Consider the following 18,756-nt stretch of genomic DNA (forward strand, 5'->3'; position numbering starts at 1 on the left):
GATAGGAAGTGTAGGGAGAGGGGAGATCAGGACCCAGTAACAAAGCCAGAATAATAGGACAGTGATTTTATCACAAAATCGTGGGTAGCTGGAACACACAGACACTCACACTCACACTCACACATAGGCTTTAGCTAGTCAGTGCAATGTCAGATGTTTTTTTTTTAATTAGATTTGTAATTCATGGACTGTGTTGAGCTTTCTACTTTCCTTTTACAGTTAGGAACTAATGAGCCAGTGTGAGCGAGACAGTGAGTGCGGCTGCTGGAGCTGCTCTGCTTTATCTCTAACTCCTCCCACTTGGTTTAGTTCCTGGTGAACTAATCTTTGCCAGAGCTGTGAACTAAATGAGTTAGTTCACTTTAAAAGATTAGTTCATTTTGAACTGATCATTCATTAACTACCCATCACTAGGTCACGTGACTTGTCAGAGGGAGGCCAGAGAGAACGATCCCAGAAACACACACACGCATGTAGAGCAGGGAGGAGACAGACACAAACACACATAAGGTAAGAGAGGGATCAGCTGCAGGTCTTTTCTTTTTTAAATTGCAAAAAACGGCAGCTGCCATCGGTCAGGAGGCCCCTGAGAGGGGGGAAGCGGGGCACGTGGCCCCTGTGCCCCCCCCCCCCCCCTTAATCCGGCTCTGTATGTCCTCCACACCGCTGCTTCTACTGTGTATATATCTGTCCTCCACACTGCTGCTCCCTACTGTGTATATATCTGTCCTCCACACTGCTGCTCCCTACTGTGTATATATCTGTCCTCCACACCGCTGCTTCTACTGTGTATATATCTGTTCCCCACACCGCTGCTCCCTACTGTGTATATATCTGTCCCCCACACCGCTGCTTCTACTGTGTATATATCTGTCCTCCACACTGCTGCTCCCTACTGTGTATATATCTGTCCTCCACACCGCTGCTTCTACTGTGTATATATCTATTCCCCACACCGCTGCTTCTACTGTGTATATATCTATTCCCCACACCGCTGCTCCCTACTGTGTATATATCTGTCCCCCACACCGCTGCTTCTACTGTGTATATATCTGTCCTCCACACTGCTGCTCCCTACTGTGTATATATCTGTTCCCCACACCGCTGCTCCCTACTGTGTATATATCTGTCCCCCACTCCGCTGCTTCTACTGTGTATATATCTGTCCTCCACACTGCTGCTCCCTACTGTGTATATATCTGTCCTCCACACTGCTGCTCCCTACTGTGTATATATCTGTCCCCCACACCGCTGCTCCCTACTGTGTATATATCTGTCCTCCACACTGCTGCTCCCTACTGTGTATATATCTGTCCTCCACACTCCTGCTCCCTACTGTGTATATATCTGTCCTCCACACCGCTGCTTCTACTGTGTATATATCTGTCCTCCACACTCCTGCTCCCTACTGTGTATATATCTGTCCTCCACACCGCTGCTTCTACTGTGTATATATCTGTCCTCCACACTCCTGCTCCCTACTGTGTATATATCTGTCCTCCACACTGCTGCTCCCTACTGTGTATATATCTGTCCTCCACACTCCTGCTCCCTACTGTGTATATATCTGTCCCCCACACTGCTGCTCCCTACTGTGTATATATCTGTCCTCCACACTGCTGCTCCCTACTGTGTATATATCTGTCCTCCACACCGCTGCTCCTACTGTGTATATATCTGTCTTCCACACCGCTGCTCCCTACTGTGTATATATTTGTCTCCCACACCGCTGCTCCCTACTGTGTATATATCTGTCTCCCACACCGCTGCTCCCTACTGTGTATATATTTGTCATCCACACCGGTGCTCCCTACTGTGTATATAACTGTCCCCCACACCCCTGCCTCCCTACTGTGTATATATCTGTCCCCCACACCGCTGCAACCTACTGTGTAAATATCTGTCATCCAAACTGCTGCTCCCTACTGTGTATATATCTGTCATCCACACTGCTGCTCCCTACTGTGTATATATCTGTACCCCACACCGGTGCTCCCTACTGTGTATATAACTGTCCCCCACACCCCTGCCCTCCCTACTGTGTATATATCTGTCCCCCACACCGCTGCTCCCTACTGTGTATATATCTGTACCCCACACCGGTGCTCCCTACTGTGTATATAACTGTCCCCCAAACTCCTGCCTCCCTACTGCGTATATATCTGTCATCCACACTGCTGCTCCCTACTGTGTATATATCTGTACCCCACACCGGTGCTCCCTACTGTGTATATAACTGTCCCCCACACCCCTGCCCTCCCTACTGTGTATATATCTGTCCCCCACACCATTGCTCCCTACTGTGTATATATTTGTACCCCACACCGTTGCTCCCTACTGTGTATATATCTGTCCTCCTCACCGCTGCTCCCTACTGTGTATATATCTGTCATCCACACTGCTGCTCCCTACTGTGTATATATCTGTCCTCCACACTCCTGTCCCCTACTGTGTATATATGTCCCCCACACTCCTGCTCCCTACTGTGTATATATCTGTCCCCCACACCGCTGTTCCCTACTGTGTATATATCTGTCCTCCACACCGCTGCTCCCTACTGTGTATATATCTGTCCCCCACACCGCTGCTCCCTACTGTGTATATATCTGTCCTCCACACTCCTGCTCCCTACTGTGTATATATCTGTCCCCAACACTCCTGCTCCCTACTGTGTATATATCTGTCCTCCACACTGCTGCTTCTACTGTGTATATATCTGTCCCACACACTGCTGCTCTCTACTGTGTATATATCTGTCCTCCACACTGCTGCTCCCTACTGTGTATATATCTGTCCCACACACTCCTGCTCCCTACTGTGTATATATCTGTCCTCCACACCGCTGCTCCCTACTGTGTATATATCTGTCCTCCACACTGCTGCTCCCTACTGTGTATATATCTGTTCCCCACACTGCTGCTCCCTACTGTGTATATATCTGTCCCACACACTCCTGCCCCTACTGTGTATATATCTGTCCTCCACACCGCTGCTCCCTACTGTGTATATATCTGTCCTCCACACTGCTGCTCCCTACTGTGTATATATCTGTTCCCCACACTGCTGCTCCCTACTGTGTATATATCTGTCCCCCACACTCCTGCTCCCTACTGTGTATATATCTGTCCTCCACACTGCTGCTCCCTACTGTGTATATATCTGTCCCACACACTCCTGCTCCCTACTGTGTATATATCGGTCCTCCACACTCCTGCTCCCTACTGTGTATATATCTGTCCCCCACACCGCTGCTCCCTACTGTGTATATATCTGTCCTACACACTCCTGCTCCCTACTGTGTATATATCTGTCCCACACACTCCTGCTCCCTACTGTGTATATATCTGTCCCCAACACTGCTGCTCCCTACTGTGTATATATCTGTCCCACACACCGCTGCTCCCTACTGTGTATATATCTGTCCCACACACTCCTGCTCCCTACTGTGTATATATCTGTCCCACACACTCCTGCCCCCTACTGTGTATATATCTGTCCTCCACACTGCTGCTCCCTACTGTGTATATATCTGTCCTCCACACTGCTGCTCACTATTGTGTATTTATCTGTCCTCCACACTGCTGCTCCCTACTGTGTATATATCTGTCCCCCACACTCCTGCTCCCTACTGTGTATATATCTGTCCTCCACACCGCTGCTCCCTACTGTGTATATATCTGTCCCCAACACTCCTGCCCCCTACTGTGTATATATCTGTCGTCCACACCGCTGCTCCCTACTGTGTATATATCTGTCCCCCACACTGCTGCTCCCTACTGTGTATATATCTGTCCTCCACACTGCTGCTCCCTACTGTGTATATATATCTGTCCCCCACACCGTTGCTCCCTACTGTGTATATATCTGTCCTCCACACCGCTGCTCCCTACTGTGTATATATCTGTCCCCCACACCGCTGCTCCCTACTGTGTATATATCTGTCCCCTACACCGCTGCTCCCTACTGTGTATATATCTGTCCCCAACACTCCTGCTCCCTACTGTGTATATATCTGTCCTCCACACTGCTGCTCACTACTGTGTATATATCTGTCCCCCACACCGCTGCTCCCTACTGTGTATATATCTGTCCTCCACACTCCTGCTCCCTACTGTGTATATATCTGTCCCACACACCGCTGCTCCCTACTGTGTATATATCTGTCCCCAACACTCCTGCTCCCTACTGTGTATGTATCTGTCCTCCACACTGCTGCTCACTATTGTGTATTTATCTGTCCTCCACACCGCTGCTCCCTACTGTGTATATATCTGTTCCCCACACTCCTGCCCCTACTGTGTATATATCTGTCCCCCACACTCCTGCCCCTACTGTGTATATATCTGTCCTCCACACTCCTGCCCCTACTGTGTATATATCTGTCCTCCACACTGCTGCTTCTACTGTGTATATATCTGTCCCCCACACCGCTGCTCCCTACTGTGTATATATCTGTCCTCCACACCGCTGCTCCCTACTGTGTATATATCTGTCCTCCACACCGCTGCTTCTACTGTGTATATATCTGTCCCCCACACCGCTGCTCCCTACTGTGTATATATCTGTCCTCCACACCGCTGCTCCCTACTGTGTATATATCTGTCCCCTACACCGCTGCTCCCTACTGTGTATATATCTGTCCCCAACACTCCTGCTCCCTACTGTGTATATATCTGTCCTCCACACTGCTGCTCACTACTGTGTATATATCTGTCCCCCACACCGCTGCTCCCTACTGTGTATATATCTGTCCTCCACACTCCTGCTCCCTACTGTGTATATATCTGTCCCACACACCGCTGCTCCCTACTGTGTATATATCTGTCCCCAACACTCCTGCTCCCTACTGTGTATGTATCTGTCCTCCACACTGCTGCTCACTATTGTGTATTTATCTGTCCTCCACACCGCTGCTCCCTACTGTGTATATATCTGTTCCCCACACTCCTGCCCCTACTGTGTATATATCTGTCCCCCACACTCCTGCCCCTACTGTGTATATATCTGTCCTCCACACTCCTGCCCCTACTGTGTATATATCTGTCCCCCACACTGCTGCTCCCTACTGTGTATATATCTGTCCTCCACACTCCTGCCCCTACTGTGTATATATCTGTCCTCCACACTGCTGCTTCTACTGTGTATATATCTGTCCCCCACACCGCTGCTCCCTACTGTGTATATATCTGTCCTCCACACCGCTGCTCCCTACTGTGTATATATCTGTCCTCCACACCGCTGCTTCTACTGTGTATATATCTGTCCCCCACACCGCTGCTCCCTACTGTGTATATATCTGTCCTCCACACCGCTGCTCCCTACTGTGTATATATCTGTCCTCCACACTCCTGCCCCTACTGTGTATATATCTGTCCTCCACACTCCTGCCCCTACTGTGTATATAACTGTGCAACACTAATTGAAGCTTACTTCAGATTTCCTATTGGATGCTATGATTAACCACATGATTGATAGTCAGTTAAGTCCAGTATTAATATTTAAATAGCCCTGGTAAATAGGGGCGCACGTCACGGTCACAGCACCCTCAGTTTATTTGTGTTAAATAACCTGGCTGCAGTTCTGTTGTGTTCTCTCTCCTCTATCTGGATCATGTGATAAACCAGTAATATCCTGAAATGATGATCTGTTGTGATGCCTCTGCTTGTTCTTAACTAAACCCTTCACTATCCCTTGTAACCTGCCATGTTGTTCCTCCCAGCAGGCCATGTTTTCCTGCATTATAAACTGCTGACACTGCAATTCTATTTATTTTATTTCTGTTTTAATTATATTTATCCGTTTCCCTCAAAGTCTATAAACCCCAATATAAGTCTGTAAACCCCAATATAAGTCTGTAAACCCCAATATAAGTCTGTAAACCCCAATATAAAACTGTAAATAGAGACTTTGGCCATAACCTTCATACCTGATCCTCAGATTAATATGTTCTATTACACATATGTGACGTACACAGTTAATTCTATGCTGATATGTAGCAGCCGTTATTACATCATTCCTATGTGCCTGGTTTTACAGAACAAACACTTACTACATATAGACTGTCTGGATATTGTCAAAAGTATCCATCATTTCTACATTAAAACTTGGGTCGTGAAGTCCCAGACACATGTATGATGCATTTTACTGAACACATTGAAGTTCTGGTGTGTAACGTGTTTAAGTCACGGGAGCAAAGTGCTAGATGAATAATAGTGTTTGGTAGACGGGGATGGTTATCACGTTGCACCAGAGGGGCAGATTTGGGAGGGGGCACACTCTGCATTATCTGAGCCCAGCCACGCCCAGACACCCTGTGTCAGCAGTGTGTGGCAAGGAGAGGGTTAAGTGGGGGAGATAACAAGAAAAATAATGAGCATGTCAGATCTTACTGGGACCCCGGCTGCTGGGACTGACCGCAGACTCTCAGGGATGGAGTAACGGTGAGGACACCTAACGTGACTGTACACCGAGGGCGAGAGTGACCCGGCATTGTGAGTACACTGCACTATTAGGGCACTGGTGCAGGAGGTGGGTGTGTAAGTACAACTGCCCTGATCTGTAGATATGATCCAGCCTTCTCAATCTGTCCCTGGATGTTTCTGACATTAATCTGACCATAGGCACAGTAGTACTCCTCCTTATACTGGACACTAGCACCAGTCCTTACTAGATGTGTATGGGCACCTACACAGCACCACTTCTCTTCTCAGTATCTGCTATTCTGTATTATGGACACCTGCACAGTATAATTTCTTTATTCTGTGTCCTGGATATAATTCTCAGTATATATTAGTGCATGGGTCAGAGATGGTGTACGGCTGAGTCCAGTGTGAGGTAGGATGTATCAGGGGAGGGGGGAGGGGAGATAAGGAAGATGTAATATATAGTATATACAATGATATATATATATAGTATATACAATGATATATATATATAGTATATACAATGATATATATATAGTATATACAATGAATGTGACCGTAATAATCAATGCTGGAAAACTTCCTGCAGAGCGTCCGGCGTTTGGGTAGAACATGAATCCTGGAGGTGGAAGAAACTTATACTCACAAGAGTGAAAGTATTATGGGGCGGTCTGAGGGGTATCCAGCTTCCTGTCTGCCAAGTATATATATGTCCCTATTATTAGAAGTTGAAATTACTGACTGACATTATGGTATAACGCTCCCTATTGTATTTTATAAGGATATTCCAGATCACCAAGGAATTTGGTGACCATATATAGGCACAGAAGATGACGTACTTTATACACATTACAGAAATCTGAGATGACTTCTAATATCCATTATACTAGTTGTCTCCTAAATAACAATGAAATGACTACATTAGAACTCACCATCTGTACAGACATTATTTACAGGACTTTATATGTATGTCACTTGTATATTATAACATTATTACACATCAGTATGGAATACTCTTCACACTGACCTGAACCTCTTGTATTTATTACTAAGGCATGGAGAAATCTGACATGGCGAAGCCCTTGTTGGACAACGTGCACGGTGATTCCACCTCTCCATGCTTCTCATCGTATGGAGACACCATCGGGATTCTGGGTACCGGGAATTATGCACGATCTCTGGCCACACGTCTGTCGTATTCGGGATTCAAGGTTGTGGTGGGAAGTAGGAACCCAAAACGCAATGCCTGTCTCTTCCCAGACGATGCCGAGGTGGTCTTACAAGAAGATGCGGTGAAACGCGCCGAGCTGCTGTTTGTGGCGGTTTTCCGAGAGCATTATTCATCATTGAGCACATTGTCGGAGGCTCTGTCGGGGAAAATGCTGATTGATGTCAGTAATAACCTGGAGATCAACCTTCATGGAGAGTCCAATGCAGAATATCTGGCCTCCCTCTTCCCACAATGCACCGTGGTGAAAGCGTTTAACGTGGTCTCAGCCTGGGCTCTGCAGTCCGGTCCGAAGGATGGTAATAAACAGGTGAGAGTGACGCTCCGGAATCAGCGACCACCTCCGCAATGACATAATACAGGCCCCTGGGCACAAGGCAACGCTGCCGAGCTATAGTACAGTGATAATCACTCAATAACATTTATATTGTGTTTAGTCTTTTTCATAATTTATGTTATCTAGATGTGTTACAATTCTGTTTCCCAGGTTCTTCTACACATCTAATACCTTCCACATGTCCCAATTTTAGGTGGGACAGTCCTGATTTCAGGGCCCTGTCGTAAATATTTTTAGGACAGCTGGAAGATGTCCCATTACCAGATGCCCCTTCAAAGCTGCACTCACCAGCATCAGGTGCGCGTAGAATTGCGTAGGGGTGTTTAGGATTGGAGAGCTAGGAGTGGACCAGCAGTTTGCATTTGTTGGTCATGGCCCCTGGGGAACATGGCGTGCTCTAATATGATGTGACCATGCCCCCATGTAGCGTGACCATGCCCCCATGCAGCGTGACCGTGCCCCCATGCAGCGTGACCGTGCCCCCATGCAGCGTGACCGTGCCCCCATGCAGCGTGACCGTGCCCCCATGCAGCGTGACTTTGTGCCGACACCAACATTTTCATTGTCTTGCTCACCGCCATGTAATTTTCCATCATTAATAATAAGCAGCTGATAAAACGATGTTGTAGAAAGTTGTGTATTTAGCTCTGTCTCTTCTACCATAGGTCTTGATCTGCTCCAACAGCCCAGAAGCCAGGAGCCACGTAGCCTCCATCGCCCGCAGCATGGGCTTCATCCCGGTGGACATGGGAGCCCTCTGCGCAGCTCGTGAGATTGAGAACATCCCCCTGCGTCTGCTGCCGTTCTGGAAGATCCCATCGGTCCTCGCTCTCTGCCTCTTCATCTTCTTCTATCTGTACAACTTTGTGCGTGTTGTCCTGCACCCGTATCTGATGGAGAACAAGAACACGTTCTACAAGATGCCCATCGAAGTGATGAACGTTACCGTACCTTGTGTGGCCTACGTTCTGCTGTCTTTGGTTTACATGCCGGGAATCCTAGCCACGATTTACCAGCTGCGCTATGGTACGAAGTATAGGCGATTTCCAGACTGGTTGGATGAGTGGATGCTACACAGGAAACAGATTGGCCTGGTCAGCTTCTTCTGCGCGGCTCTGCACGCAGTGTATAGCCTGTGTCTGCCCATGCGTAGATCTGCCCGCTACCAGATCCTCAACGAGGCCTTCAAGCAGGTGAGCCATTCATAGGACAGTTATACGAAAGAGGGACCTGTGCTCTGATTCACAGAAGCTGTCTCCAACACTCTGTATTCCCAGGTGCACAGACAAATGCACGATAACTCTGATGCTTGTCATTCCTGCTTTGGTTTTTTTTCTAGGTAAAGCAGAATGTGAGCAATTCCTGGGTGGAAGAGCAGGTCTGGAGAATGGAGATTTATATCTCAGTCGGAATTATGGCGCTTGGAATTTTGTCCCTCTTGGCTGTCTCTTCCTTACCATCTGTCGGAAATTCCCTGAACTGGAGAGAGTTCACGTTCATCCAGGTGAGTTCTAGCTGGAAGGCCACAACAGCCGCAGGGCTGGGTATCCGGCTCATAACCATCTCCTCACACAAACCCAGAAGAGGATTAATAACTGAGTGTAATGCCATTTAAAAGGGGTTTGCACCTTGTTCCTTATGTTGTGAGCCCCAACCCTAATGTGTCGGTGCCAGAACCCTTCTCCATGAGAAAAGGCCAGGGGTCACATGAGGCAGAAACCCTCTTCAACTAATATGGAAATATATCAGTTTATTTGTAGTGTACTAATATCCGTTGTCAAAGTAATAACGTCCACTTCAGCAGTTTTCAGCTATTTTACTAGAGAAGTACATTTGTCTGATGTATAGACGATAGTGTAAGGATTCTCAGCAATGGCGATCTTTGACGCTGGGTTACAAACTTAGCTGTTTTGATGAACTCATGACCCAATCCTCATACTTTTATTGTTTTGTTTCCAGATTTATACGGGGCTGGATCCGGGGTGAAAATTCTCCTTTTGTAGCATGTAGACAGGGGCACTGACTTTCGATTAGTATTGTATAAAGCTAAGAAGACTTAGATCACATGGTACTAGAACAATGTGGTTCTGACAGATGATCATTATTGCATCTTATTTATATTGTGCTAACATATACTGCAGGGTTGTACAGGGTAACTTTAACATACGAATGACTGAAATTAGAGAGGTAACAGTGTGATATTATAAGTACCCGACGCGTTTGGCTTCCTCAGTGGGTAACGCAGTCATTTTTATGGAACACTCCCCAGACAAGACTAAAGCAGATCACCATGTGGGATTAGTGCTAAATCTTTCTGGAACATATGTGACAGACCTGAGCAAACTGTGGCTCTCCAGCTTTTATGAAACTACAAGTCCCAGCATGCCTCGTTAGCTATAAGTTGGTGATCTACTGACAACGCCGTGGTTTGTAATTGAGATTTGTGTTCTTCATGTAAAGGTGCAGTCTTGTAGTAGATACAACTGGATCCAGATCTGGGGCGGAGTGTTTGACTTGTGATGCAGAATAGATGTGTGTATTATACCCGTAGTGACAGTAACAGATAACTCTACCCGGTAAAGACGGATGTGACTTATTCCCCCTTATTCCCTCTGCAGAAGTTAAAGGAAACTAAAGGAGAATTTATAATGTGTTCTGTGCTTTTGTTTCCTAGTTCTGATAACGACTGTTCTTTAGTTCTTCTCCAATTAGCGTCTTTCTTGTCTCACGACTACAGCAAAGCCGCACAAAGTGGAACCTGTTACCGCTTAATTCCTGGCTCTGCTGTCGTCAGGGGACCACTGCTGCTTTATACACTGCAGGAATCTGAATTTTATCCGAGGTTTCTGTGGCTTAATGACAAAAGTGCTGGAAGTTGCTTTAATGCGGACAGTGAAAGTCTTTGTCTGAACCTTAAATCTGTTTTGTTTTCAGTCCACGCTGGGATTTGCTGCCTTGGTCATCAGCAGCATCCACACTCTGACGTTTGGGTGGGGACGAGCTTTCGATGGACGTCGGTACAAATTCTACCTTCCGCCGACCTTCACCCTGACGCTGGTATTGCCACTGATCATTATAATAGCGCGAATCGTCTGTCTTCTTCCATGTATTAACGCAAAGCTGCAGAAGATCCGGAGAGGGTGGGAGAAGAAGTGTGGAAAGATGACTGTCCTGGATCCCTGCAAGGATTCGGGAGAATGTTCCAGCATTGTTTAAATGAACGAAACAATCAGGGCGTCCGCTCCCGGCTTATTTACGGCTGGACAGTGGAATTTACCAATTAGAAGTAAACTTGTTACCTGCAAAGGGTACAAGAAGACCAACCTTATAGATATTCCTCCAAACTTATATACCAAAATCACATTGCCTTATCCCAGAAATATCTTTATGTATTTATATATTGTTCCGTTACAAATGTCTATATTGACTTGCTGAAAAGATTATTGGTCATCCGCGAATACAATCCATGTGTAAAAACCGATGACTGCGCTGTGACGTAACGTCACCCATGTACCTCATTCTTCCTGAGTAAATGAATATGTACAGAGAGACTTTGTATATTAGTAATTTATTTACAGGAAGGCTGCCCCCTAATGGCGAAGTAACTGCTGTGTTTATTGAAACCTTGAAAACAAAAGTCAGGAAAACCTATTTTTTTGTGTTCTGTATCTGTTTAATTACGGGAAGGGTCCTGTAATCACTGTTACAAAATGTAAATGTCCATTTTATATTTCTATATTTGTATATTTTCTGCAGACGCTCCGAATGATTAGTGTTAACGCAGCCACTTCCTATGACTATGACAGTAGAAGACACTGAGGTACTAATAGGACTAGTGCACAATCCTCATGGACGCTGCCCGTGTCCTGCTGGAAATCTGAGATCAAAGTCATTACGGGTCTGGGTGCAGGGGGTTCAATGTGTAATAAATCTTCTCACTATGTATTACAATATGTGTCTGCTCCAGGAGAGCAATGACCCCGTCTCACAGCAACTTCAAGTGTCACTTTCATTAGTAAGTTAATGCAAGTAAAGAAATATCCAAGATTGTAATTTTATATTTTCTGTTCTTGAGTTCTGTACTATCAATACGTAAGCACAATGCTATCTGTACACCTCGTGCCTGTACCCGATTGTACGATCTGTGCCTTAATAAAGTGCATTTATCCGGCATTCACTTGTTTCTGTGGAGAGGAAGCCGTGCGTTCTGCGGTAAACCAGCAAATCTTTCTAAATGAAGATATTTCTGTGGAAGCGAAATAAGCCACAATTATACCCAGTGCTCTGCGCCAACCTTGTAAGGGAGAAAAAAGGCGCAGAGTCTTAATTATCAAACAAACGCAGTAAGTGATATTTTATGTAATAAGACAGTGGTCCAATCAGACTGTATGATGTCACACACAGCGCCGTGTGGTTGCAGTCTATGTAGCAGGTTAGTGTGTGATTGGATGGTGATGTCAGAGTAACCGATTATATACACTGCACTCGAGCTGGGTGACCAGGGGGTATGAGAGGTGGGAAGCAGCACACGTCTCCAATACTCCCAACAATTGGAGCATCGCTCTGGGAGATGGAGACAAGGGGATGGATTGGAGCTGTGAGTAACGCTGGCTGAGTGGCACTTAATTCCCCAAACCCGTGCCTGATGTTGGGTTGGTGCTGCCACTGGCCATGACCAATTAGAAGTCAGGAACACAACTGTCAGGTGGACACGTAATGCGACCTGGGCACCGCTGCTACCAGAAAGGCATCAGGCTGGATTGTGGATTAGACAACAGAAGCCCTTGTTACTGGACATCTGTACCACCGGGGTCTCACTTTAATGAAGGAATTACAGCTGACGTATTGCTTGTCATTACTGATCACACTCTGCATGTGATCATCTTACATCCGATCTCTTTTCTGCCAGAAACGCCCGCCCAGCAGATGGCGTTAAATGACACGATTGCCCATAGGTAATCCAACCCTTTAAACAACATAAAACAATGTGTGGCCCTTTTGTAGGAGTTGGAGGCCACACATTGCTCTCCACTGACACAGACTGTCACTACACGCTGAGGAAATCCTGTGGACGGGGGTCCGCTGCTGTAGATGGCGAATAAAGATGCATAAAACACACTGTCCGCTCATACAGGAAGGTTTATTACAGAAAGTCTATCAGAGTTATCCAGCATCTACCTCACATCCTGCCCGGACGGCAGTCACCAAGTGGACACGGGATTGTTCTTGTACTGTCTGTAGTCTGCAGCACTGAAGAGAGCCAGCTCCGTCTCATGGGCTGTGGGAAGAAAAATGTAGTTTAATTAGCGGACCTGAAACAATTGTATGTTTTTTTCCTCATTTTCCCTTCAAATGAGCTCTCAGCAGAAACTAAATCAATGTTTTCATAACAATATAATAAGAGTCAATGAAATAGGTATGTAAGAACACTATAATGTATCATTCTGGGCATCCGCCACGCCCCCCCTAGTCCCATTCGCCATGCGGGCCGGGCTCCGACAGGCCCCCCCCAGTCCCGTCCCCCAAGCGGGCCGGGCTCCGAAGAGCCCCCCCCAGTCCCGTCCGCCACGCGGGCCAGGCTCCGACGAGCCCCGCCCGCCACGCACGCCAGGCTCCGACTAGCCCCGCCCGCCGGGCTCCGACTAGCCCCCCAGCCCCGTCCGCCACGCGGGCCGCGCTCCGACATACATATTTGTGACACAGCCATGAAGACAGATACATCATTTAGTTTCTGGCGGATCAGTGGAATTATTTTACACTTTACATTCTTCATTTGTCAAGTCTCATCTCGCCTGATGATTAATTCATACAGCTTAAGGAATATGCAAAGTAAGAGACAAATTGGCTGCTCCTGCAATACCTTCAAACACCTCTAATTACCCACATGGGACAGAGCTCAGCTGCACAACGCACAGCAGCGTCTGAGCAGTCATCACGCTGTCACCCCACAGGTCAAGGAGCTGCTCCCTTAAACCCATGTCAGTAATTTATGCATTCTGGGCAGAACTTGGAGCATGGTGCAAACAGGAATGACTGGAGCCTTAACCCATCACACCTGCTAGACAGGACCGAGGGCCAGGCCAGGACAATGGAGCAGTAAATAATGATGTATATTCCCTGTCACTGCAGACTATCATCATGCCAGACTCGTGTTGGCTAGTGGATGCCTGCAGCACATGTGTAGGACAGGACGGAGCAGACTGTGTGTGACTATTACCTCCCTGCAGATACATTCAGATTTAGATCTCTGTTTTCCTTCTCCACACTGATGCCAGCTGCTCACACACAATAGACTAAGATCCTGATACATCCTTCTACCTGGACACTGAGTGCCCCCTGCTGGTCACCCCCCAAACTGCATCTGCTTCTCAGAAACTTTCTCCTTCGAGAAACAGGGATTCACGTCAGCTGCCATCAGTCTACAAGTCGTACAAAATTAATTTGCCACAGTGGCACCAGCACAAAAAGAGGAGGGCGATACTTCTAGTGATGCCCCAAGAAAGTCATTCCACTGCTGCGGATGTGCTGGAAGTCCCCAAACTGAGCTTTTAGGGGAACGTGCTGTGTAACGTCCAAAGGAGATAAAGTGTTCTTACTTCAAAGTCTCACCTATTTTTGGTGTTTAAATTACTTGTAGGAATATTCATAAGTCTCCAAGTGTGTGACACGTAGGGAAAAACACCACAGTGCTCGCTGTATAATCTGGATTGGTGAATAAATGTTACTCACCTACTGAGAGAAACCCCAAAGTGACTTCAAAAATAAATTGTGTCATTGCAATCACCTAGAATTATTTTCTGCTACATGAATCCAGGAATTATACATCCTAAAATCATAGTTCAGTAATCTTGTAACATGCTGGTGAAAGAAGAGTGCGCCCACATGTGGCAAGGTATCACATTGCAGTCACTAATCACCTTTACGGCTATTATGGAGTCACGTCTCACACCGACGCGTTTCGCAGGACCACTGCCAGCATACATTGAGAACTCGTGTATTACACATTTCTATAAACAATATAGGCATCTAATAGACATGTGAAAACACTATTTTTCCTGGGTGAGGATGTTAAACATATTATATAGTTTTGATTCTGAGGTCAATCTGCACCAGATCCCTTTGAAGTATTGAGAGACTTGTAATGTAATAAATAGTGAAGTGTAGATACAAGGACACGGAACTGGTCACAGGGTTGGGATGAAAATGACAGCAGCTGGTAGGGAGGTCAATACAAGAAAACATGGTTTACCAGCTGGGCTCTAATTACCACCAAAAGCTGACCCTAGGAGCTAGCATTCACAGGTTCAAGAGGTTGAAACGGGGGAAGGGAGTCCCCGAGACTGAATAGTCATAACACGAAAAGGGCGACATGAGCACCCCGGTGATCTTTCTGGGTCCTCCAGCTCTGGAGAGGGGCCCGCCGTCTGCGGGAGAAGTACTACAACTATTCCCATCTCTTTTTTGCATCAGGAAATCACAATGGATTTGGGAATTCTCACCACAAAACACAGTCAATAAAGTACCACTGACGCATTTTCCTAGTTCCAAATGAAGGACAATGATTGAGTACATAAATTTTCCCCTTTTGCGGAGGTACAGCTACATAAAACCTAGTGCAATCTGTTGTCTTCAGAGGTCACACAATAAACTGATGGTACACAGAGAGGTCCTATAAATTGTCAATGTATTTCTAAACATGAGCTTCATCATGAACATCAAAGAAAAAAAGAAAACTATGAGAAAATGTTATTAAAAAGGCACAATCAGGGGGAAGGATATAAGATTTCAAATCCTTCTAATATTCCCAGAAGAACGGTTAGCCCATCATAAAGTAATGGAGAAACTGATACAACGGAGTTTGTGTACAACAAACAAGCCGGGGTGAGATGGGCACTCGTTGGGAGAGGTCATCACGCGGTGTATGGTCACTCTGATGGACTTACAGTCTTCCAATAAATAAATGGTTGAAGAAATCGCAGGTACAATGTGGTGGGAGATGTCATGGTCTAATAGCCCTTAGCATTATAACACTGCACATCATCCGGAGACGACTATCCCTACCGTGATTGTGGCGTAATACTCTGTGGCTGCTCGTCTGCTTCAGGGACTGGAAAACATCAAAGTAGATGGAGCAAGAGACCTAGAATGTGTTCCAGCAGGACAATAACCAAAAGCATCCAGCTAGTGTCACACTGGAGCGGCCTAATCGCACCAACAGGGGCGTCTACCGAATATAAACACAAGGGGCTGAATAACTAGAGAACCAATAGTTCTAAACTTAATTACAGATGAAAAACGCTTGTTGTTATTTGTTGATCAGTGGTAATAAGTAGAATATACTTGTATATAATAAGAGTGATAAACAGTAAAAGGGAGTGATACAACTATAATAATATCTTACCAACTCCAGCCTCCCGCAAGGTCTGCGCGCTCCGCAGTATCAGCTTATCGTCGTCCTCCAAACCCACCACTAGCTCATTCGTCTGCAGTAGGAACAAAATCTGCATAAACTCTAGAACAGTAATTATCAGGAAAATAAGAATTTGTGATATCAAACTGTAATGACTGTCTCTTCCAGACCCCATTAATTCCATCACATGATTCATACAGAGACCACTTTGGGCAGTCAATGGGTTAAAGGACAAAGAGCTCTACAAATACACCCGGATCACTACCGATAGTAACATTTGAAATGACGTTGGGGAGGAGAGTTGTCCGGACTCTTTGGGGTCAGTATAAAACCTCTGTCAAGAACAACAGAACTCAAATCTTCACATAAGTAAGAATGTTCTGAAATGTCTCCGCATAAACAGAAAGGTAATAATACGAGTGAGGCTTCCGCTACTGACACGTGTAACAATCATGCACATACCTTCGATCCATGCGCCTGGTGAATGATCTTCATGGTATCTGCAGAAAGAAGAATCATCATTAACAAGAGACATGGGCTGATCGTGTCCGCATCTAGAACCAAGACTCACCATACGAGTGCTTCTTAAACGGAGGCGGCAATCCATCCCGTACAGCAATGTCTGCAATGAGCAGTAGGTCAGAGGGCTTATATTACAAGCAGTATATAAACACAGGACACAGATTAATGAGACAGGAAACACAATATCAGAGACGTTATAACAATGCTGAAATACCACACAATATACTAGGCATTACCCAGCCCTCACCACTCTACAGATGTATATAATATTACTGCAGCTGGGAACCACCCTTAGGGTATTCAGTACCACAGTGCCCTGTATCTCCTACGTCCCTTATTGCTGTACACAGCACTACGGTGCCGTGGACCAGGGGCGAGCAGTGCCCACAAAGGGGGGGGGAGGCCCATCAGCAGGTCTATGACAGAAGTAACAGACCATATGTGTAACGGAGGAGACATACGTTACCTTTTTTAATATGCTCTAGAAATTCCTGCACAGTTTGATCCAGGGCAACGTCATGATAAACAACCGGTCGGAAGTTGCGATGCTGGAAGGATCGGACGAGGCGTACGGTGAGCGTGACGTCCTGGGACATCTGTCCACCAAGCTGCACCAAACAGGAAAAGGTCATTAATAGGAATAACATACTGACCACATGCGTGGCCTGTGAGCAGGATAAGAACACGTATCACGGGTATCACATCAGACGCAAACCAGCCCCAAGGACAGAACAACATCTCATACACATCGCTCCAAACTGGTCTCCATCAATGGGTCCCAAGTTCTATTCTTATGAAAAATAATGTCACTTATAGATTTCTTTACTAAACAGCTGCTCAGAGAACACACTGGATGATTTTAGTGGATATTTAGGGCTCATTCACACTGGGGTATTTCTCTAGTGTGTGGTTTGTTGCACTGTGTATATAACGCGCACAGATCTGACTTCTTCCTGCACAATATACTAGAGACCATCAGCGTACACTGAGGAATATCCACCTCCACTGTATGGGGAAAATGGAGCACACACAGCGCAATAAACACAGTGTCAGAAAACGAAGAATTGCTGCAACCAGAAAGAAATAATGAGCAATATACCTAGCAATGAGCAACATATAATTATCCTGTACTCACCCCTGTCACAGACACTCAGAGCCAGCAGCTGCACACACCGACCCCCCCCTCCTCCATACACACAGTACAGACCCCCCCCTCCTCCATACACACAGTACAGACCCCCCCCCCTCCATACACACAGTACAGACCCCCCCCCCCTCCATACACACAGTACAGACCCCCCCCTCCATACACACAGTACAGAACCCCCCCTCCATACACACAGTACAGACCCCCCCCCCCCTCCATACACACAGTACAGACACCCCCCCCCTCCATACACACAGTACAGACCCCCCCTCCTCCATACACATAGTACAGCCCCCCCCCTCCTCCATACACACAGTACAGACCCCCCCCCCCTCCATACACACAGTACAGACCCCCCCCCCTCCTCCATACACACAGTACAGACCCCCCCCCCCTCCTCCATACACACAGTACAGACCCCCCCCCCTCCTCCATACACACAGTACAACCCCCTTCCTCCTCCATACACAGTACAGACCCCCCCCCTTCCATACACACAGTACGACCCCCTTCCTCCTCCATACACAGTACAGACCCCCCTTACCCCTCCATACACACAGTACAGAACCCCCCCTCCATACACACAGTCGAACCCCCCCCCCCTCCATACACACACACAGTACAGACCCCCCCACCCCCTACCCTCCATACACACAGTACAGACCCCCCTCCCCTCCATACACACAGTAA

At 46.6% G+C, this 18,756-nt stretch overlaps 2 protein-coding genes across 4 annotated transcripts in view; one reads left to right on the forward strand and one right to left on the reverse strand.

Annotated features, from left to right (window-relative positions):
* Window positions 1-335: 335 nt before the first annotated feature.
* On the forward strand, window positions 336-12,160 carry STEAP3 (STEAP3 metalloreductase). 2 transcript variants are annotated; one of them, XM_075181213.1, is made up of 5 exons: window positions 336-510; window positions 7,476-7,960; window positions 8,653-9,180; window positions 9,327-9,491; window positions 10,922-12,160. In XM_075181213.1, exons 2-5 carry the CDS (start codon window positions 7,478-7,480, stop codon window positions 11,201-11,203), a joined length of 1,458 nt encoding a protein of 485 aa, XP_075037314.1. In that variant the 5' UTR covers window positions 336-510; window positions 7,476-7,477; the 3' UTR covers window positions 11,204-12,160. The 2 variants fall into 2 exon arrangements, with proteins under 2 accessions (XP_075037314.1, XP_075037315.1); XM_075181214.1 differs by lacking the exon at window positions 336-510 and adding an exon at window positions 5,862-6,491.
* The window catches only part of C7H2orf76 (chromosome 7 C2orf76 homolog), a 12,449-nt gene continuing 4,900 nt past the window's right edge, over window positions 11,208-18,756 (reverse strand). The window contains exons 3-9 of one of the 2 annotated variants that reach the window (XR_012678349.1): window positions 17,386-17,527; window positions 16,969-17,019; window positions 16,860-16,897; window positions 16,389-16,470; window positions 13,166-13,265; window positions 12,166-12,233; window positions 11,208-11,286 (exon numbers count right to left, since the gene is read on the reverse strand). Coding sequence is in view for 1 of the 2 variants with exons in the window: in XM_075181217.1 (XP_075037318.1) it covers window positions 13,189-13,265; window positions 16,389-16,470; window positions 16,860-16,897; window positions 16,969-17,019; window positions 17,386-17,527 (390 nt within the window). In the remaining variant the exon portion in view is untranslated. Of the gene's footprint in view, window positions 11,287-12,165; window positions 12,234-13,108; window positions 13,266-16,388; window positions 16,471-16,859; window positions 16,898-16,968; window positions 17,020-17,385; window positions 17,528-18,756 lie in introns of those variants that run through there. The other variant, XM_075181217.1, reaches the window with a different exon arrangement.

This window comes from Mixophyes fleayi, chromosome 7 (assembly GCF_038048845.1).
Source record: "Mixophyes fleayi isolate aMixFle1 chromosome 7, aMixFle1.hap1, whole genome shotgun sequence".
Lineage (NCBI taxonomy): Eukaryota > Metazoa > Chordata > Amphibia > Anura > Limnodynastidae > Mixophyes > Mixophyes fleayi.